General features: G+C 40.3%; 1 protein-coding gene and 1 long non-coding RNA gene across 5 annotated transcripts in view; one reads left to right on the forward strand and one right to left on the reverse strand.

Annotated features, from left to right (window-relative positions):
* Positions 1–23,171, forward strand: part of LOC139998800 (uncharacterized) — a 117,902-nt gene that overhangs the window by 58,726 nt on the left and 36,005 nt on the right. The gene's annotated exons all lie outside the window — the stretch shown is intronic.
* Positions 2,659–23,171, reverse strand: part of LOC101803831 (transmembrane protein 132B) — a 267,174-nt gene continuing 246,661 nt past the window's right edge. For all 4 annotated transcript variants that reach the window (XM_038187471.2, XM_072024322.1, XM_013098081.5 and 1 more), the window contains 4 exons: positions 17,051–17,256; positions 7,433–7,706; positions 5,943–6,134; positions 2,659–4,659 (listed from right to left, as the gene is read on the reverse strand). In XM_038187471.2, coding sequence (XP_038043399.1) covers positions 3,508–4,659; positions 5,943–6,134; positions 7,433–7,706; positions 17,051–17,256 — 1,824 coding nt within the window. In that variant the 3' untranslated portion in view covers positions 2,659–3,507. The remainder of the gene's footprint in view (positions 4,660–5,942; positions 6,135–7,432; positions 7,707–17,050; positions 17,257–23,171) is intronic.

A 23,171-nucleotide genomic window follows, 5' to 3' on the forward strand; every position in this document is an offset into this window, starting at 1 on the left:
GGGGGGGGGGAGGGGAAGGGGCTGATTCACTGAAAAAAAATTTGCATCTGAAAATTGTTTCATTTCTGGTTTGAATTATTTTTAATTTAATTTACATTCAAAGTAAGTTGTTTTGAAACTAAAATTTGATAAAAACAACTGTACGTTAACTCAGAACTATATTTTGCATCTATTACATTCACCTGAATTATTTTCTTTCTGATTTTGTGAGAAGTAGCATAAACTCTTAGAGGAGCATAAATCCAGAACAATTCCACTTATTTTAATGGTGTTGTCCCCATGCTACTGAGACTAGAATTCTCTATTCCCATTTCTGTTCTTTGTTGTATGTATTGCTGTTTCTCATTTAAGAAGTTTCATATAAAAACAGGTGATGTAAAAAAAAAAAAAAAAAAAGGAAAAAGAAGGAAAAAGAAAAAAGAAAATAGAAAAAAGAAAAGTTATATGACTGCAGTTTTATAAATTCTTTTTCACCATTGCCAAATGTGGAGAGGGGGGTCATTTTTGTGGTGGGCTACATCCAATGCCTCTCTTTAACTGAACACCAGTAGTGGCTATCACATTTCTAATCAGCTGTATCTATAATTTAACTTTGGGATTGATAACGTGTGTAATGCCTGTGAGTGTGAAAGTCCTGACTGTACATAAGCCAGCCACTGTATGTTCAGCCACTGAGCCACTTAACCAGAGAACTTCAAGACCATGCTGACAGATGCTTACCTAGACCTTTACCATCTGGTGGTAAATAGAACAGAGCTTGTTTACACTTTTGTTTCTACTCCAAAGTGTATTTTATTTATTCTCTCAGTTCAAACACCAGAACGGAAGCATTTCCTCCCCAACACTTAAGAGTTCTGGATCCCTGTATCTGTCTTCTGTAGCAACATCTGAAATGTTTGCAAGCCATGTGGTAAATGATAAAAAAGCCTCAGGTCTCCTTTAATGGCTTCTAGCCATGTCCACATTGCATGTAGGACGGTCCCTTGCCACGCAATAGCATGCAGAGTGAGGGTACAACCACTCACAGGTGCTATGGACAACCAGGGACCAGGCCCCAGATACAAGCTCAAGGAGATGGCAGTGTGACAGTAGCAAAGCACGCTAACTCAGTGATACATCTACTCTGGAGCTATGGCCCTTGAAGAGCCACTTCCTGACCAGGCCAGTAAAGCCTGTAAAAGTCTATTGTTACCTAGTGTTACCTAGTAATGATCAGAACAGCAGAGGAGCACAACTCTAAGTCGCTTCATTCTGTGTGGCAGACTGACTGGGGGTGGAGTTCAGCACCTGCTGGTGTAATTAGCAGAACTGGGGCCACAGTGAAGAGGTGGGTTACAGAGCCCAGCACACTGCTGTGAGGTTGTAGTGGCACTGGTAAGCTGGTGGGAGTGCATTCATGAGAACAGCAATCCTGCTCACCCTCTGCAGCTACTGTCACCGAGTTGTTGTGTCTGATTCCTAGATGAGGTTTTCCTGTGATTGCTTTATACTCATTTACATTTGTGCAAATGATACTCTTGGTTTATGGCTGGGTCTAATACAAAATAACATTTTGAGAAGAGATACTAAATTTAAACAGGGACTTCTTTTTTTGTCTGATGTTAATCATGAGGATCATAGTAAGAATAGTTCCTTATTAGATCTGGATCATTAAAAGAGGAAAGAACATTTGTTGAAGATCCAAAGATTTTAACTGATGCACAAGTACCACATCCCTTATCAAATTGAAACATTTCTGTGGTCTGTTATTTTATCTGCTTAAAATTGGATTATAACAGATGCCATCACCACACTATGCAGTTCAATGCCAGCAAGTCTTTAATATCTTATATAAACCTGGTGTCCTCATTCTCCTTTGTAGTCTCACTATCAGAATTCTAGTATTTTATAGTAGTTACACTAAACATGTTCTGAGCTATGGCTTAGGAACCAAACGCAGAATTTCCTTGAATGAAAGTTGTCTGCTCTGTTCCAATATCAGAGCTGAATTAGAAAATTCAAATCCAATCTCAGTCTACCGGAAAGATGGGAATTATGACACATAAGGCAATTGTAGTTTGGACCTTGTGTATATTGCACAAGATCCATCATAAGAACATGTGCTTTACTCTTGTGGGTTTTTTAATCATTATGTAGTTTCATTTTTTTCCTATTGTTTTCAGCATATTTCAGTTATTCTTCAATATAAAAATGCACGTAATGCATGTGCGAGAGCAACTTTGAATCTGCAACATGTATTCCTTGATAAAACTGCAAATAGCCACTTTATAATGTGCCCAGTATGCCTTTTCTTTCCTGCTCCCTTTTTAAATGAAACACAGTATAAATGTTTTCTCTTTAGCAGCCATAAGATCAGTGATGTTTTAGACAAGGTCTGGGGCATTATTTGTTGTACATGGACTTCTACGTCCTGCTAAATCATCAATGTATTAATGTATTAGTAAAGAGTAAACTGACTCCAAGCCTTTCTTTATTTGCTAGGAAATTTCCTTCATATTCTATGCATCTCAATACCATATGTGGCTTTCTCATTCTGATAATGTGTTTTGTCAACCAAGCTGCTGTTTCAGAAAAGTGTTTTCCATTGGATTGTGTGTTGTTTGGTTGGAGGTTACCTTTTCATGTTAGCAATAACAAAAGTAAACCCAGGGCTACTCCTTGATTTTTATATTCCAGGGTTTATTATTGTATTTACAGTTCCCTGTAAGAAGATACAACCCTTTCCCGGTAAGAGTTCTAATACCTTTCTATGTTTCAAATACTAACGACCCATATACCCATATGGAAAGGAGAAAGATAATCAGTGTTGAAGGAGTTATCTCTAGGGGCTGATGCAGATGAATAGAAAACTTAAATCATTATAAATATTACTGTACTACACTTTGGTACAACCAAACAAAAAAATCCTCCCAAGAAAATAATGTTCCCTAAGTCAAATAAAATTCATAAACAATAAGAAAACAAATTAACCACATGTTTGTTTGTTTTTTTTATATGTGTAAAAAATAGTAAGACTACTTGGCTGCATTGCACATAGGCAATAAAATTAGGTTCATTCAAATCCCTTTTAATGTACGCCTTGTTTCAGGTTGTAAGCAAGATATGTCCACTGTGCTTTACAAAGGACGACGATTAGAAAAATCAATGCAAACAAAGATCCCTTTCTTTTCTGATTAACCATTTATCATGAGAGATGACAAACAAATGAAGTCTCCTCTGAGTCTGAGCGTAGTTGTATTAGCATTTTGCTAGTACCAGGCAGTATTCAAAAACAGCCATCGTGTGTGACACCTCCAACACCTACAGGTAGCTGTTTTAGGGGCACATCCTGGTTTGTGGTGAAACAGCTTTAACTCAGCCAGCCTCTTGTACCTGCTCAGTGATATCAGCTTATCATCTCAGTAACTCCAAGGTTGGGCTGTCTTGCTCCTATTGCTGACTGGACTGACTGCTCCACCATCCATAAACAGAAGGCATAAAGGTGATTACAAACATAAGAAAGTAGTTTTACATATTGTCTTGCAGTCTTTCCATATAGTCCCTAAGTTCCTTGGAATCACCAAGGTTCATATCTTGGCATACCCATTTAATATTATCATCACTGTCAAATAGAATTGAATTGGTGTAGGGGCCTCCATCCTCTGGCAGTATTGTTGTATAGGAAGTGAACTTCACTCGCTTCTGCTTTGGCCCAGAAGGGTTTATAGGTTCACTTTTAACTTCTTTTTCACAAATGTACTCAGAAGATCTGAGAATATGATTATGAAGAGTCTTCTGAGAACTCCCATTAAGGAGAAAGTTGCTTTCTTCAAACTGCATTCCTCTATCAATCATGGTAGTGCACTCCTCCGATTGGAGTGAAATGTCAACTGGGTTCTCCAGGAGTTCAACCTCGTTTCCAAGCCAGACCCAATCATGGGAATGGGGGATGTTGCCTTGCTCACTCACAGCAAACCTTTTATGCCTGTATTTCCAAGCAAATGCCACACAGTTAATCAAAAAGACCAAGATAGCTAAGCAGAAAACACACAGCAGGGCGTACATGCCAATTTCCAAATCTGTTAATCCCCTTGAAGTCAATGTGAGATCACTGGGATTGTTTTCTCCTGGTATTTCTACTTGTGCAGGGAAACCTGTAAAGGCAGTTGGGTTATTTTGGAGCTGGTCATCATCAAGGGACTCCTGATCAATGGGAGATATGAAAGTTGTGCTTTTGTTTGCATTGTCCTCGTGATTACCAAGGGCTCCATTTTTGGACCATTCCTGTGCTATCCTATCTTCTTCTGCAGGTTTTTCTATAGAATTGCTTGCATGGCTTTTAAAATCTCTATCTGTCTCATCAATGTCATTACTGCTTCCTTTTTGGTCAGCATCTTTTTGACCAAACTTCACTTTGATGCTACCTTTCCCAACAGCCAGAATGCTCTTTCGCTTAGTCTTCTGACATGGTTCACTGATGACCATTTCAATTTTAATCAGAGGTCCTTGCCCATCCCCTTCTGCCACTACCCCAGGCCATTTTGACTGAAGGTTTTGGTGCGTAGACACTACCATCTCATCCAGTGAAGTGATGGTGATCGAGAAATCCTTGGAGTCATAAATATCTAATGGTGTCACTGACCCATCACTGAACAAAATCCAAGCACTGACTATGGCTTCCTGTAAGGGAAAGAGAATAAAAAAAAAAAAAAAAAAAGTGTGAAACAAGCACATAGGCGATACTCTGTTGTTTGTTTGACATCAGCAAAATAAACACACAGTTTAGCTTTGGTGTATTTTCTTTTCCAAAGAAAAAATGAAAATGTCTACTCTGCTTCTCATTTTCGTTTTGCAATTTTGTGTTCTCTAGACCATTAGGCATTTATCTCATCTTCAGTAACTGTCAAAGATACAGTCATCTAAATTTAATAAAAATTGCTGACAAACATTTTTTTTCCAATTCTTTTTTTAAGTCTTAAATGAGACTCCTTTTTTGAATGTCAGGGCCCTGTGATGAAAATAATTGTATTTTTAAAGGCCTGGTTAATTAATTTTATAAAGGTCCTATAACGAGGAATCTCTGTAATGCTGCAGTTTCAATGATTTACTTAATACCATGTGCAGAGCTGTTACAGGTTGATCCCATGATGATCCCATTCAGCCCATTGAAACAAACTGGGTTAAGGAAAACACCTCAATGCATTATTTTAAATTTTCTGTTATGCTTTCAAATATACAAGATTTTGTGAAATGTACAAAAGTGATTGTAAAATCACTTTTTGATTGAAAAAGGTCTTTGTGGAAACTACAGAAGCACTCAAAACTCCACCATTTTTAAGAAGGTTTTGACCAAAAAAATTTGTCCTCTTACTACAAATTACTACCACTAAAAAGATAGTTGCCCTTTCTCTACTGATATAGAGTATCAATTCTATGATAAATATAATGAAAAAGATATATGTACTTTATTCTGTGGTCTTACTCAGATTATACCATTCAAATGAGCCCAAATCCATAAAATTTCAGCAAGGGACACCATGAAAACTTCTGTACATAGAGCCAGAAGGTTGTTTTGGCTGAACTGACTTAGAGACCTTTCAGGCATGGGATTTCTACCTCTGCATATGGAGCTAACCCATATTTAGCTATAGAAAAAGATGTGTCTCAAGTGCACCTAAATGCCTTCTACATCATTATGCGTGCACAAATACAGCCATCACTTTCCCAGTGCTATGCAGGTCTAAATTAGTTCTGGAGAGTTTAATGTTCATCCTGTGTGGGTGTTTGTACTTGTAGGAGTTGATTACTAAGATGAAGAGCATTTACGATGTGAAGTTACTGCCTTTCACAAAGTTATACAATTGTATGTGCAGTCTAAATTTAAAGCAAGTAGCTTTTCCCTGGTTTCTGACAAAAATGAAGTAAACAAAACAATTATTTTTGTACCCTATTTTGGATCATACCTGTTTTGGAGTATGAAGAATATCATACGCAGAAGTGGTAGAAACAATAGCTCTTTTATTTCCTTTGCTGATTTGTAAGGAAAGAGACAAGCCTGAAACTAGTTGTACTCCTAGATCTGTAATAGTTACACGGTCATCTAGAACTACCACTGTCTTCTCCGCCAAGATGGAATCAGAAAGAGGTGACAGAACCTTGAAAGAGAAAAGAAATGCCATGCATGAAACAGGAGCTAACTGTGTTAGAAAGCAAGATTAGATTCTAATTGGCATAACACTTTGGTTAATCTCAAATTTGTCACATTTTATGTATATAGTTCATGTTTCCCCCAAGAGATTAGACTTGTTTGCTGCTAAATTACTGCATTTCCAAAATAATTTATTAAAGCATTTTATCATTTCAATATGGAAGCCTCATTTCAACTATGAAGTATAGTTTAAATTAAAGGGATTATTTTTTAAAGTTATTTTTGTATGGTCTGTAACATTTCCAGTGAATGCTGTATAGTACAAAACATTGTGTAAGACACTGATTAATGCTGAAACTCAGTAAGTGTGACTACACAGAGACTGGGTGATAGGAACTTGGCCTGATGCCTTTATGAGAACAGAGGTCCTGAAGGAAATGAAAGTAAGATTTACAAAAGGATTTTGAGAAATCCCACTGGGTTCCTGTCTTCATCTTTCCATGCCAAATAGTCCTGTCAGTTTGCTTTAAGACTTTGTTTCTAACATGCTCAGGAGATAAATCATCTTTCAACTGATTCCAGAGACAGATGGATCAAGCCCCAAATACTTGATGTGCAAATCATCTAACCTAACATCAGGCACCTACATTGCAGCTATGTGCATCCGTGCTAGCTGCCTTCTGGTCATTTGTAGTCACTGAAGAGAAAGATTATCTAAAGGGCAGAAATCCCTTGACCTCTCTGTGATGTTTGTTTTAGGCTGATAGGAACTGAGCCCTAAACGTACCTCTTTCTTTGTGTTGACTGCATAGGAAACTTAGTGTGACTGGAATGTTATGGATGCTTACAGTTTATCTCTAATGCTCATAATTCCTTTATTTTGATTTACAAATATGAATAAAGTTAGATAGATAAGTGAACATGAACACTCTGAAAGATTTCTACAGAGTGTTTTTATGTTCCATTTTTTGTGTTTCATTTTGTGAACATAAAGGGACTAATTTAGGCATGTAAAGATGCATATAGATCTTGGGTAAAATTTTCTGTTGGGTTCATAAGATGCCACTGAAATAAAAAAAAGCTAGTTGTGGGGATCGTGTAACTTGCTTCACTGTTCACGAAATCCCACTGTGTTCCTAAGTCACATTAACATGGATAAATCCCTTCAGAAGTTTCACCTGAAGTATACAGTATTTCACATAAAGTTTCACCTATTGTACAGAAGCAACAAACAGCAAAAATTAAAACCTGTTCAGACTTGCTTTTATGCTTCTACTGAAGCTGTAGTGACATCTTAGGCTGTACCTGAACTGTGGTGATGCCATGCTCCCGACCAACCAGCACTCGGCCATCCTGAAGCTTAGCAATCTTGGGTTCTTCTACCTTCATGAAATCAGTCACAAGGTCAGTGATGTCAAACTGCCACTCAGAGCCTAGCATGTAGGTCAAGTGGCCTCCAAGATCAGAAGATTCAGCTACAAACTGGGTGAGGACTCGCACCATGGCATGCTGATACTGAAGGGTGCAACCTCTTCCTTTTTTCTCATCATCCTCTTCGTCCTCACTGTCACGAGTAGGCCTGTAAACAGATCCATGTTTACTGAATTGCCATGATCTCTGTACAACATTGCAGAGCTCCATTTGCTCATTATTTTCAATTAGATTAACATTAGCATCATCTGTTACCACATGAGAAGCAGGGAAACAGATTTTGGAAGAGTGATTACTAAATCTGAGTGATAAGCTTGTACAGATTTTGCACTGTACCATCGAAAAGCTGCTGTCACATCAATTAGTCAATTCTTTGTTTGAGTGGCACTGCCCAGCAACTTGCAGATATAGTTGTCATGGCTGAGATGTCAGTGGATCCACTGCCTGTTCACCTTGTCTTCACTTGGCAGTCAAAGCCTGCAGAGGGCTAAGGAAAGCAGCCTGAAAGTTTTATGACAGGGCAGTTCTGGAACAAACCCCTGTAGCAGCTCTGTAGGGGGCCTTGACCATAATATTTGTATCACTTTGTTTTCCTCCTCAAAACTATTTTAACACAATCAGGAATCCCTGCTTATGTAATGCTTCTCCACCTTATCACATATCGCTCATTAAGCCCTCTACATTTGAGGCATATACCATGATTTAGCCTTAAATCTCTTATAGTTCATCCAAGTGTCTGCTATATTTAATCATGTAACAGCTACATGGAGCTTCCAAAAAAAAACAAAAAAAATCAAGCTATGCACTTAAATTACTACTCAGGACATCCCTTTTGCTGATGTACACTGTCCCAGACTGGTGGGACTCACTCTTAGGAATAGGTGCAGCATTAGGTACACTTCCATTAATGTTTTCTCTTTCCCTCTTGAAAAATATAACGCATGACAATATAACAGTTTTTCTTAAGCCTTTTATAAGGCATCACAATGATTTGTACATATCAGGGCTGGTCACATCTCACAGAATTTTCCCTGGTTTAATACTCACTCTCCCATCAATTCTTTTTTATTGTTATTGTTTATTCCTTGGGGCAAACACATGGATTTTTCTTATCACTTGCAAGTTAGGTATTAAGCTCTAGGTGGTTGCATTTTTCCTCATTATACCCTCATGCTGTGGAATTCATTGTTCAGAAATATTTTGCCTTCCTTCTTTGCTCATTTACTGAGCCTGAGGCAACTTTATAGCAAGGGTGCAAAATAAAAGGGTAAGCCTCTTATTTTTCACAGTATTTTGGGAAGTAGTTTTGTGTTTACTGTGTTCCTTTATCATCCCTTTTGAAATACCAGCTATGAGAAACTATTATGAAACAGAATCGCTTTTGTTATAAATTGTTTTATGACAAAGTTGGCAAACCGTAATACTGAAAATGTATCTTAGAAAAGCCCTTGTGCTTGTCAAAATGCTAGAAAGTCCTGGTGTTACAGAATCTAATTCACTGGAAATATATTCTCAATGCATCATTTGTTAGCTGGATATATATATATTCAGAGTCAAGTTAGTGGTATTTGGTACAGCCTTCTGGTGTTGTGTGTGTGAAACAAGTGTCCATCATTAGTCAATGAAGCATCACTGAATAACCACTGAATTAAGACAAAACAGTGTCCTAAAATAGGATTTACAATACACCAAGAAGTTAGACCAGCTGAGTAGTTGAGGCAAATTTTCAATTGTTCTCTCTGTCCCAACCTGAGCTGCAGCCTAGACTAGAAGCTGAAGCAAACCAGTCAGCAAAACAGCCACAGGGACAGCACTAGAAGGGATATTCATAGAGCTTACCTGACCCACACCTATTTATATGTCGTTTGGCTTTATAATGCTGTACAAGAGTTCATGAACTCTATAAGGTTCTAACTGCCAATTTATTCCTGTATTATGGCCCCATTCAGCTTATCTAAACCATAACCCAGCTCTGAATAATCTCAAGCTTTGGAAAAACCAAGTTTAGTCCTGAGATGTGGGCTTTGTCTCTGTTTTATTACCACAGTCAGTACTATTAGTATCTGTGTAGAGTTGGAGAAGAAAGCTCAGGAAATATTCATGTGAGAAGTACTTACCAGATTTTGGGGAAAATCCCCCAGGCCACAGAATTAGTGGGAACCAATTTTCTTATGGAAAAAGAGACACAGAACTGGTGTTCTGTGATGTGAAGAAAAATGTTCATATTCAACATTACAATGACTTAATTGTTTTTACACTACTCTGTTTTCTTCTTTATCTTTGCACTACCAGATATTTAACTCAGATCCAACATGTTACTCCTATTCATATTTGTTGTACTTAATTATTTTTACTTTCACTGTCTAAAACTTTAGTCTGTTTATGAGGAAATAGAGACTAGACAAGTTCAAGAGAGAGAATTGCTTCAGTCCCAGGCCCGTACAGCTCAGAAATGTGAGCTGTGGGCAGCATGACCAAAAGGTGTGAGGAAAGCTACATAAGGGCAGAGAGGAAGCACTACTACCTGTATTATGAGGCTTTGGACTATGTGGGCAGCCAGTGCTAAAAGATGATTCAACCCCAAGTATTTTCTTGTGGTATCTCAAACAGACAAAGGGTTCCATTTCCTTTACAAAAATATTTACAGCTGTTGGTATCTGTCTATTTCTTCTTATAAGTACATGGTTTCTATTGCATGCAAATGTGGAACACCAGAAAAGCATTCTTAAGCTATGGACTGGGCAAGACACTTTCTTATGTCAATGCAAAGAAAAAATAGAGGTGTTTGAATTATCAATATGAGCTTTGCAAGTCTGCTTTACTAGGTACCAACTCAAGGTTTTTTTTTGTTTTTTTAACTAAATTATGTCCATTTCCACTTCAAAAGCCACAAATCCCTGCTTCAGTTAATAAGAGCAATTGAGTGTTCTGTCTCCATGGACCCAACAAAATATTTGAAATCCATTGAATTACATAGTTCCCTTTAGAATCCTAAATTTCTTGTTACAGTATTTTCAGTAGGCTTAAAATCCTTCCTTAAGCAGTGAACTCATTTTATCTTTAAGACATGTCCTCATGAATATAAGCTATTGCTGCATATTTTGCTTCTTCCCCCTTGATCATCTCTGAGGTTAGCTCTGGATCACAGAAACCTTCTTATGCTATTTCTTGTTGCTTTGCAAACTTCTTTGGAAGATTTTTTTTCCTGCTTTTCTGGAGTGAACCAAGGTTGCCAAAATTACATTTAATTTACATTTCACGCTGAAAGCCTTTGCCAGTGAGCTGAGTCAAAACAGCGAGGGTGCCTGCTAGCACTGATCTAATCAGTGATCTGTCAAATTTATATTACAGACTCTGTCTGTAAGCAGTTTAAGTACGTCTCTTTTAATTTGCCCCACTCTCAAACTGGGCATCAAGTTCTTGGGCCAAATACTAATTTTCTATTTAAAAAACCCTGAAGAAATAAGTTTTGCTGGTTTTGAATTTGAAATACCCATTAAAAAGTCACAGATTTTAAAAACATATGAAACAACCCTAATTAAAAAAAAATAAAAAAAATTCAAGCCACTAGAAATTGATTTAGTGAAAGCTACAGAAGTTGCACATAGCTCTATTCACAGCTCAAGAAGAAAAGCTATTTGGTACCTCTGCAGATCCTGAAAATGCAATCTGCCTATTAACAAAAATCTCTGTGGCTTTATCTCCAGAGGACATTAAACTCAATTAACAAAGAGTGAATTTACAGCGTGTTCAAACTTTGTGTGGATGTTATTATTCACAAATGAAATGGTTTGAATCCAGTTTCACTTAATTCACTCTAAAAATGGCTTTATTTCCAAGTGACAGCACTCATGAAGAGGTTTAACTAAAGCATTTTTTTCCCCTTCATTTAACTCCACCTAACTTTCCTGTGTTTGGCTCTGGTATTAGATAAGACCAAAGCAGACCTACCACCAAATTAACCATTAGTTCAAAACACTGCCATCCACAAGCAATACCATGTCTGGCTTAACTCTGTTTAGTATGTTTTAAAGGTTTATGCTACTCAAAGGTTTTGGTCACTCTGACTTAGCAATGGCTTTATTAGCTTTTGTTCAGTAAGGCCAGATGCTGGTAAAAGTCCCCTTAACTACATGCTTGACACTGACGCATATGCTGGAGTCATAATGTACAATGTCTGTTTCCCTGGAAGCTCATGAAAACCTGTTATTCCAGTTGCAAATATTTACTGAAATTAAATTTCCAGCTTGTTCTGTGAAGCTTTAGCCATGCAATTCCTATTTATGCAAGTTGAAGCCATTCATCAGATGTACATGTAAATATATAGGCACAGAGCTAATGCAGGAGCTTCAGAAAGAGGATAATTATTTTGCAGATGCATGAGGAATCAAAGTAAATGTGCCTTGTTAGACTAGCAGAGGCTGCCTGGACCTCTTCTCCACTCCAATATTTGACTTTAATTTAAATATATACCTTCTGTTTGCTACAATTGTAAGCTTTTCTGCAGCCCATTCCAGGAGCAGAGGTTTCTGTTAGTCCATGCTAGTTCAAGGACCCTGTATCATGGCCTGATCCCATGAAGCTTATTTTCATCTGGAAAGGGAGGTTCTTCACATCTGCAGCAGCACACACCACAGATGATGTTCTCCTCTGGATAATGATAACAATAATCAGGTCTGCCATACATGCAGATTGATCTGGTAAGTTCTGTAACTGCTCTTACATAGTGGTGTCTTTTTTTTTCTTCTTCCCAGTTTCTGGCATTAAAAGAGCCTCGTTATTGCTGTTGCTTGAGCATGTCCCTACTCCTACAGCAGTTCAGAGCAGGTAGAAACTGCCACTTAGCTCAAACTGGCCCAAGGCATGCAACAGTTGTACAGTTTGTGTAAAGACCCTGTCTCTTGCATTGCTTAAAGGAAATTATTCAAGAAGTTAGATAAGCAAACATGCCTGTAATCAAAAGTGTTTTACAATTACAAACATGTCAGAGTTTATAGGGAAAAGTAATACATTTTATTAGATCAACAAACATCAGCAAGAACAGATGTGGTTTGGGCATATTCAGGTCTGAAATAGAAGTAGCTATTCAGATGAAGAACAGCCATGCTGAGGCAGTAGCTTCACAAGTGTTTCTTTTGTTGACAGCACCAATAAAAACATTTAAAAGATCATTGTAAATCCAGTTATATTTTGCCATCTGGCTCAGCCCCTCAGACAACTGAACCAGCACAGCCACACTGAGCATATGAGAATGAGGCAGCAGGGAAACCAGAGCAGAACAAATACTCAGAAATTTCACCTTCTGTTGATTGACAAACAAGTCTATAGCAATATTTAGCTCTTGTGGAGAAGACAAGGCATAGGTGGGAAGATACCGACCCAAGCAGACAGGAGGAGAGTAGAAAAGCAATGCCTCATGTGAGGCTCAAGGCCAGGCTGGATGGGGCTGTGGGCAGCCTGGTCTGGTGTTAGGTATCTAGGGAGGGGGGAACAGACGAACTTTACGGCCCCTACTGACCAAAAACCATTCTGTGGTTCTGTGATTCTATGAAAACTGTCTTGTCTGTGGTGAGGTGAGATAAGCAAAAACGCATTACAGTCCTTCCATGAATAAAGCTGAAGACCGTGACATAGTGTCAGTTGACCTGTTGGCAATGTGCCACCTTGCGTACTGTGTGCAGTTTTGGGCACCACAGCACAAGAAAGACATAAAGCTGTTTTAGAGTGTCCAAAGGATGGCAACGAAGATAATAAAAGGTCTAGAGGGGAAGATGTATCAGGAGAAGCTGAGGTCCCTTGGTTCGCTCAGCCTGGAGGGGAGGCCTCATGGCGGCCTGCGGCTCCCTCATGAGGAGAGCAGAGGGGCAGGCACTGAGCTCTGCTCTCTAGGGACAGTGACAGGACCTGGGGGAACTGAGCTTGCTGGAGTTCAAGGAACATTTGGACAATGCTCTCAGACACGAGACACATGGTCTAATTTTTTGGATGGTCCTTTGGGGACTCGAGTTAGATTTGACAATCCTTGTGGGTCAAAAAAGAAAAAAAAGATTAAAGCGCTTTCTTTTTTTCAAACCTGTTCTGAGGTATCATACATTACATGATGGATGATCTTCTCCCTGTATAGCACTAACACCATATTATACATACCAGGAAGGCACTGTGAAAAAGTACAGGTGAACCATTGTTTGGGGTGAGTGAATGTTGCCTTCTGGTTATATCACTGAATGAGGATACAGGAAACCAACCTTCAGCACCTGACTGTAGCCCAAATGGCTTGTGTGCTTCAGTTTGAAAACTTGTTAGAAGCACTCCCTTGTGTTTTAGGTTCTTGGAGAAAATGTAGTTATGAAGGAGATGGAGTTATAAGGCAAATTAAAAATCAGAGAAAAAATCAAGATAACAAATGGAAAATGCATTAAATCTCAGGTAAATTTGAGACAAATCTAAACATAAATGCAAAAACCATAGGTACAAAGTAAATATCAGAGTGAGCAAAACTAATGCTAGTCCTAGATTGCCCATTGGTATAGAATACCCCTCCCCAAAGATTTAAAAGGAATTCAAATGAGCATTCCATAAAACAAAGGGAAAGTTGCTTGTAGTTGAAACCTTTCCAGTTCACGTGTGCATGGAATACTGGCACACAATCTCATAAACTGCCAGCTGCAATTCTGGGGCATGATGCAGTGGTCATGGTTTCTCTTCAACCCTTCACAGGAAATGCTGGCTAAAGACATGCCAGCAGTTCAGCTACAATCTGAGCAGCAGCAAACTTGCACTGCTTTGCCAGATTGCGAACAGAGCAGACTCTCAGACCGTTATCTTTATTTCAGCCGGCCAAATAAATCACAACTTGACACCAGGGGGTAAATTTCCAGTGCTCCATATTTAAAGTCAAATGTCCATGACTGTTAACAACAGTTGACTGTCTCACCAAGCTTGCTGCAGAAAGTTTACTCCTATAATAAACATCAACAGCTTAATCCTGCAGCCATTTAGTAAGTGAAATCCCCACTGGCTTTAGTAGGAGCTGTGCCTAAGTGTTACAGTACCAGGCACATTACATGCAGAAGGTAAGTTAAGTGAAACTTTAAGCAGCTGTCATATATTCAGTTCATTCATCACCTAGAACATTTCTTCCTTCCGCAAATGGCAACTTTGCCTTTATCACTGAAGCAAACAAACAAATTCCTTTTGTGCCAGATCCTCATCACCTATTCTGCTATAGCCTCCAGAAAAAAACACCCACATAGCCAAGAAGTCAGTCAGTCCTCCCTTCTGAGATCATTACCTGAGTATGCTGTACATTTTGTGTGCTGTTACCCTTAGTTTTATGCTCACATAAACTATTAGATAATTCTCCTCCACTGCTGTCTGTTTGGGCTCTTTAAGGCTCTTCAGTAGCTGAGATGTTCTCCTGGGCAAATTGAGTGCTTTAGCAAGAACTGCCATAGCATTTAATGCTACAGTTACTGCTGCCAGAAATGCTTTTCCTCTGTATTATAAATTTCAGTAGGTGTCATGCCTTGTTCTCAAGTACCATTTTTCAACTTAGCCTGAAATTCACCAATATAGTAGTGTTCCTGGAAGCTTTTAATCTAGCAAATTGTCCAAAAGATAGTTTTTTCTAGAATAAACATTTTCAGTAGGGAAGGCTAAGAGAGCAGATCCATTTTTTTGTGTTGTTGTTTTCAATCCATGTTTGTCCTGGTAGAATCTATTAATCAACAATCTATTAATTTTTTTTATCGGTGTGGGTTTTTTTTTGCCTAATTTAGATCTGGTAAGGTGTGCTTCACCCAAGTCTGCTATAAACTGCAGAGACTGCATAATCATCCAAAGTCCTGTTGGTCTTACAACTCTTCGCCACCTGCAAGATTTCACATGTTCTCAAGCCATTCTATCTGCCTCTTCATGATACCACTGATTTTCAGGGAAACTGCCTTCTGATCTTTAAGAGCTATTTTTAAGTGTGCTGTTGCTACCCTGCTATGGTCCCAAATGGTAAGGGACAGTGACAATAAGGGCAGACCTAAAATACAGTTTTTAAAAATGGCTGTTAAGAAGACATTATTCTGTTCTGAATTTGCTAATATTACTGTGTTTTTTGTTTGTTTGTTGTAAAAAAAAAGGTGGCTGGCACATCATCCAGTGTAACAAGACAAAATGACAGAAGCAGTATTGTGCAAAGTGCACATTTACTGCTGCTTTTGAATTTAGAAATATCAAGTAATGCTAAGAAGAAATACAGAGGTTGTAGGTGAGTCTGTTAGGGAAGCTGTATGCTGCATTGCAGTAATGGATATGGGGTTGCCAAGGTCAACTGGAGGAATCCACAGAAATGAGAACCTTATCTATATTCAATCAGGTTAAAAGAAACCGGAGTTCTGTTTCTGAGGAAGAATGTCCCCTTCAGAATCCTGCATAATAGGACATAAGGTTAGAAAAGCCTTGTAGAATACTCTGATGTCAAACGCAAATTAAAAAGGACAACACGCTCTAAAAGCACATATTTTCAGCTAGGCTTCAGTATAGCTGAAGTTTTCTTCTGCAGTGAAATTTTGAACATGTTCAGAATTCTGTCTGAGTGGCAGATGCCAATATTTGGAATGCTCAGTATATGTTTCCCAGGCATAAAAAAATCTCTCAGTTTTTATGAACTTTAAGTACTTTGTATAAAGTTACGCCTCACTTGACACAGGAATAGGCTGAACAGTATTCTCCCAACATCACGGTGAAATGAGCAAGTTACTCAGTTCTACTGATGGAAAAACAAGTATTTAATGACTACAGGAATGCAAAATCAGAAACCCAGAACTGTTCTTAAAACTCAACAGCCTCAAATATCTGGATTTTCTTTTCCAAGGTTCATCCTTCCCTGCCTAAAGCTATGTCTAGACTGAGTTCATGATCAATGGCTGTTTCCATATGCCACAACAATGAGATTTGGGTATCCTCTGGATCTATGTGGTGCCCCTTCGATCTCTGGTGTAAGCTGTTTCCTCAACTGTGCCCAGGCAGATTCTTGCAGAAAAAAGACTGGCTTGGACTTGCATGACATCTAAGTGCTGTGCATGCTCAGTGGCCTGACTCCTCCCTGGCCTTATTTTATTTAGCTGTGTTCACAAACATTAAACACTGTCAGAGCTTAATATCACACACACACATGATTTTATATATGGAATTGAGAGGTTCCGGTTCTTTTTGTCACGTTTGGACATTGGAGTGTATGATGCAATTTTTCTGAGATTGTACAGAATTGATTAATGCTCCAAGTAAAGTCACTAACTTTTAAAATATATATATAAATCAGGATAAAATGCAGCTTTCTTATACAATTGTTGGGCATTTTGTAATGAAGGCTAAGCCAGACTATAAAACTCATTTGAAACAGGAGAGTTCAGATTCTGAGAAATACTCTAAAAATTTGCTGCATTCTAAAATCAAAGGGTCTGGGCACATATCTGGACAGTGCTAATGCTGTGAGCATACCTTTTATTGGAGGTGACAGGTATCCTCCAGCCTTTGATCTGGCTAAGCTCTGTATCAGATATTTCTATCTGCAGCGGGAGGCGTGGAACCCAGACCGTCACTTCTAATTGGGTGGTAAAATGCTGGTAAGTGAAGTTAACAATAGTATCCACTTTGCTTTTCATTTCCTTGCCATTAACGAAAATGGAGTCACATCTGTCAGAAACCTTAAAAAAAAAAAAAAAAAAAAAAGATTAATTAGGAAATGAATAAAAGTTCTTGCAGAAGCACAAAGAATGATATATCAGTCCAAAGACAATGCTGATAATGTGAGTCATCCACATTGTATTTCCAGTTTTCTAATTAGTAGCAAACAGTGATAAATGGATGCCAGGGAAACAGTTTTGCCTTCCTCAATGGATCCTACTCAAACTACAAAAATAATTTAAAGATGTTATATAACCTATGTGAATCTCTTATACTAGGCAAATTAAACTCTTCATGAATCAAACTCCATATGCATCAAAGTTTATGTTACCAACTTGCTTAAAGAACCTGGAAAAATGGGGCCATATGTTAGTAAGAAAAAGACTGACTCAGAACCATAAAACAGAATCCTCTTCTTTTTCCTTGAGCACTGTAATACTGAAAGACAAAAGATCCCCTTATGGCTTATGAGCTGAAGTGCAGCAGAAACGTTAATTTTTAGAACTTCTCTGTAATTGTTTTAGTAAAATGCATTCAAAGTTGTTTTGTGTCATTTTATGAAATTACTGACAGAACTAGCATAGTGGCTCTGTACTTGAGTTCCTCTATCCTTTTCATCACAGGGCACAAAACCCAGGGAGCACGGATCCTGTTTATATAAGGAATCTGTCTGGAAGCATATACAGGAAGGATGCAACGTCTCAATAAGACAGATTTTTTATTTATTTATGAACATGTGTGTGTATACTCTTTTAGATTATATATACATACATTTAGATTAAAGTTTACATATACATGTATGCATATACATGTACACACATATATATTCATGCATATATACATGTATTAATTACAGGCCTGCATTCTTCTTCGAAGCAAGAGAGAGGTGATAACCTCCAACACAGTTCATGTACTGTGGATTAAATCTTTTAAAACCATGGCTCATAAGATGTAGTTCTACTACCAAAATGGACTCTGTTCTCTTGTCAGGACTGTTCTTTGTCATGTTGGATTCAGGTTCAGGTATGAAGGGATTCTGGCTAAGCCAGTGATTCCAGTTTACTGGAGTTCATAGAATCACAGAATCATAGAATACCCCAAGTTGGAAGGGACCCGCGAGGACCATTGAGTCCAACTCCCAAAAGGCCACCCAGAAACCATGTGTCTGAGAGCATTGTCCAAACACTTCTTGAGTGCCAGCAGGGCTGTGACCACTGCCCTGGGGAGCCTGTCCCAGTGCCCAACCACCCTCTGGGTGCAGAACCTTACCCTAACACCCAGCCTGACCCTGCCCTGTCCCAGCTCCAGGCTGTTCCCTCGGGTCCTGTTGCTGTCCCCGGAGAGCAGAACTCAGCACCTGCTCGGCTCCCCTTGTGAGGGAACTGCAGGCTGCCATGAGGCCTCCCCTCAGCCTCTGCTCTGGGCTGAGCAAAACAAGGGCCCTCAGCCACTCTTTATGAGTTACTAACTCATGTAGACTTCAGTGGGGTATATGCTGAAACACAGGTTGGTTTTGCTGTGCAAATGTACCTCTAATATTTTCTGATATTAAAAGGAGTAAGAGGATATTGAGCCAAGAAAAAATATGGTAAATGCATAGCAGCTTTTTGTTTTGTTTTCTCAGAAACTGTCCTTACTTAATACTTTGAAATTAATTTTGTTATGTTTTGAAATTCAGATGGAATTTCTCCTGAGTTCTAACACGGTATCGTGCTGTTTGATAAATGGTACCTGAATTCTACTATCATAAGGTACACATTTAGATAACAAAATTTTGCCAAACTGGCTTATGTAATGCTTTTAAGATTTATAGGTAACTTGGCTAAGAATCAGCTACTTCGGAAGGTGAAGAATACAAGCAACCTTTATACATATAATTTAGCAAACAGTTTAATTTGCAGAATGACCATGATGATGGTAATTCTGACATTATGGCAACTCCCAAGCCAAGCATGGAGGGAGTAGCAATAGGGAAACATTGTGCCAACTTATCTGTTGGTATATACCCACTGAACATTGACCATACCAAGTAACTGTTTCGTGCTTTAACTGATACCTCACAGTCAAACTTTTCTTGTTGTCCCTTTTATAACAGCACTGTACAACTAATGTCATTCTTCTGTACTGCTAATTATTAGATAATAGCTTTGCTAAAATATTGTCAAGTGCTTTTAGAGTCTTGTTAGAAAAGCGCACTAATGTTTTTCTCTCCATAGGCAATACCCGTGTATAAAGTGAAAGAGTTTCACTTCCACATTTACCATTTTCAAGTCAGTTTCTCAGCTCCTAAACAATGTACAATCTTTATTTACTTATTTATTTATTTATTGCTAAGGGTGTAATCCAGTTTATGAGGACTAGGGCAAAGGAAACTAATTCACTTTTTTTCAGAGAATACTACTTTCACATCAATGCTGAACAAGTACAAAAACAAAAAAATAGCTATCTGATGAAAGAGCTTAAAATGCACTTCAGGCTCAGGAGAAACAAATGAGATAGAGCATACTCAGAATCCTTCTTTCCCCTTCAAAACGTGTCACAAGTGTCTCTGGGAAAGTTAAGCACATTAATAAATCCCATTAAGTGAATGAGCAGTTGAGATTCTAAATCATAATGCCCACATATAGGAAGTTTTGTGCAAATTAATACAGGACAGAAATAATTGAGAAAGCCCAAAGAGGGAAGGATAAATATCAAGACCTGATCAAGGGAATAAGCATTATCTGACACGACAGCATCAAATATTTTAGATTTATCGTCTTACAGCTTAAAATGCTCATGCATTTTTGTCACTATGGAGGAAGGCTGGTAAATTAGGGAACACGAAGATGGACTTAAATTGTAGCTGAAAAATGATCATCAGGTTTGGCTTACAAATTTCACAGAATCACAGAATTTCTAGGTTGGAAAAGACCTCAAGATCATCGAGCCCAACCTCTAACCTAACACTAACAGTCCCCACTAAACCATATCCCTAAGCTCTACATCTAAACGTCTTTTAAAGACTTCCAGGGATGGTGACTCCACCACCTCCCTGGGCAGCCTGTTCCAATGTCTAACAACCCTTTCAGTAAAGAAGTTCTTCCTAACATCTAACCTAAAACTCCCCTGGCGCAACTTTAGCCCATTCTCCCTCGTCCTGTCACCAGGCACGTGGGAGAACAGGCCAACCCCCACCTCACTACAGCCTCCTTTAAGGTATCTGTAAAGAGCAATAAGGTCGCCCGTGAGCCTCCTCTTCTCCAGGCTGAACAAGCCCAGCTCCCTCAGCCGCTCCTCGTAGGACTTGTTCTCCAGGCCCCTCACCAGCTTCGTCGCCCTTCTCTGGACCCGCTCAAGCACCTCGATGTCCTTCTTGTAGCGAGGGGCCCAAAACTGAACACAGCACTCGAGGTGCAGCCTCACCAGAGCCGAGTACAGGGGGACGATCACCTCCCTAGCCCTGCTGGTCACACTGGTTCTGATACAAGCCAGGATGCCGTTGGCCTTCTTGGCCACCTGAGCACACTGCTAGCTCATATTCAGCCGACTGTCCACCATCACTCCCAGGTCCTTCTCTGCCAGTCAGCTCTCCAACCACTCATCTCCCAGCCTGTAGCTCTGCTTGGGGTTATTGCACCCAAGGTGCAGGACCCGGCACTTGGCCTTGTTAAACTTCATGCAGTTGACCTCAGCCCATTGGTGCAGCCTATCCACAGATTATATGTCTAGAAAGAGCCATTTAGTTATTTTTATATTGACCAAGAGGTAGGTATAAATCTGTATATATAACTATGCCATATGAGTTCACCCAGTGCCCCTGTGCAGGCTTTAGAGCTTATGTTTCACTTAAGCGTATCTTCTAGAAAATTCTCCACTCTTGATAAGAAAGTTTGAAGACAGACATAATGATTATTTCAGTTCTCTACCTGGAGTTTGGTTTTACTCTGTTAAGGTACAACCAAACAAAGGAATTTGAAAGAAAATTAAGTTTGACTGTGCAAGTAAGGGTGAAAATTTGATTTCCTGAGGTGATCGGCTACGGGGCAGACGCGTTCTGCAGCAGAGCGGGGGATTGGACAGGCAGGGCTATGTTTTCCGGCATTGAGGCCATTTGAGGGACCAACTGGTACCCAGCAGCCCTCGCGAGGGAGGCAGACGAGGCGTAGGCAGAGCCAGCAGCGCCCTCTCCCTGGCCGTTCAAAAGCAGCCCCTAGGGAGTGGGAGTGACCACGGCAGGCAAACAGGGTGTGGTGTGCCAGTAGAGAGTGGCGCGGCAGTTCGCGCAGGCAGGGCGAGTAGGGAGGGCAGAGCATTCTTCCCCTGCCCATACGAAGAGCTCTAACGGCGGTCTACTGCTACCTAAGCTGCAATGGTCTCCACCAGGCACAGTGCTCTCTCTAGGAAGTTTGTACACACCCAGACTGACTGCCCACTCAAAAATGCAGCAGTTCAGGTCTCCAGATGCAGGGAGTGCCTGAGCCTTTTGCTACCATCTGCGGGGGGCAGAGAGACTGTGTGTGTGAAGTGCGAGCAGGTGGATGACCTGGTCTGCCTGGTGGCAGAACTTAAGGAGCAGGTGGAGACGTTGAGGGCTATCAGGGAGTGTGAGCGGGAGATAGACTGGTGGAGCAACTCCCTGCAGGACCTGAAGGAGAGGTACCGGGGTGAGGCACCCCAAATGGGGGTGGATCCTCTGCCCTATTGCAGTCGGGCAGAGGAAGGGGACCTGGAAGTTCAGGAGGAATAGAGACAGGTCCCTGCTTGACATCACAGGCGATGAACCCCCCCACCAGCCCCACCTTCCCAGGTGCCCTTACACAACAGGTTTGAGGCCCTGGAGCTTGAGAGACCGGTAGGTGAGGAAGAGGTAGAAAGTCTGCCCAGGAGGATGCCTAGGGTAGATGCCTAGGGAAGTTGACTCCACGCCTCAGGACTGCCTCCACCAAGACAAAAAGAAGGGTGATTGTTGTAGGCGACTCCCTTCTCAGGGGAACAGATTTTTTTTCTGTTTGTCAGCCTGACCCTACCCATAGGGAAGTTTGCTGCCTCCCTGGGGCCAGGGTCAGGGACATTGACAGAAAGCTTCCCAACCTGGTTCGCCCCTTTGACTAGTATCCTCTTTTAATAGTCCAGGCTGGCAGCAATGACATTGAAGGGAGAAGCCTGAAGACCATCAAATGGGACTTTAGGGGACTGGGACAGTTAGTGGGTGGAGCGGGAGTACAGGTGGTGTTTTCGTCTATCCCTACGGTGACAGGGAGGGGTACAGAGAGGACATGGAAAGCCCACCTGATAAACACGTGGCCTAGAGGCTGGTGCCAACACAGAAATTTTGTTCTTTTGACCATGGTGTGCTTTACTAGACACCCGGCCTGATGGCCTGACACCCAGCCTGACGGGTCCCTATCTCTAAGGGGAAAACGGATCCTGGGCCAGGAGCTGGCAGGGCTCATTGAGAGGGCTTTAAACTAGGTAAGAAGGGGGACGAGGCTGAAACAAGGCTTGTTAGAGCTGAGCCAGGGGTAACAATGGCAAGGCTGGGAGAGAAGGCAATGGCCCAACTGAAGTGCATCTACACTAATGCACGCAGCATGGGAAACAAACAGGAAGCGCCGGAAGCCATCGCACGGCAGGCAGGCTACAACTTGGTTGCCATCATGGAAACGTGGTGGGACCACTCTCATGACTGGAGTGTTGTATTATCTGGCTATAGGCTCTTCAGAAGGGACAGGCAGCACGGAAGGCGTGGTGGTGTGGCTCTCTATATCAGAGAGAGTTTTGATGTCGCAGAATATGAGGCTGGGAATGATAAGGTTGAGTCCCTATGGGTTAGGATCAGCAGGAAGGCCAACAAGGCAAGCATCCTGGTGGGGGTCTGATATAGGCCACTGAACCAGGATGAGGAGACTGATGAGGAGTTCTACAAGCAAATGGCAGAAGTTGCAAAATTGTC

The sequence above is a fragment of the Anas platyrhynchos genome, chromosome 16, assembly GCF_047663525.1.
Source record: "Anas platyrhynchos isolate ZD024472 breed Pekin duck chromosome 16, IASCAAS_PekinDuck_T2T, whole genome shotgun sequence".
In the NCBI taxonomy this organism is placed as follows: domain Eukaryota; kingdom Metazoa; phylum Chordata; class Aves; order Anseriformes; family Anatidae; genus Anas; species Anas platyrhynchos.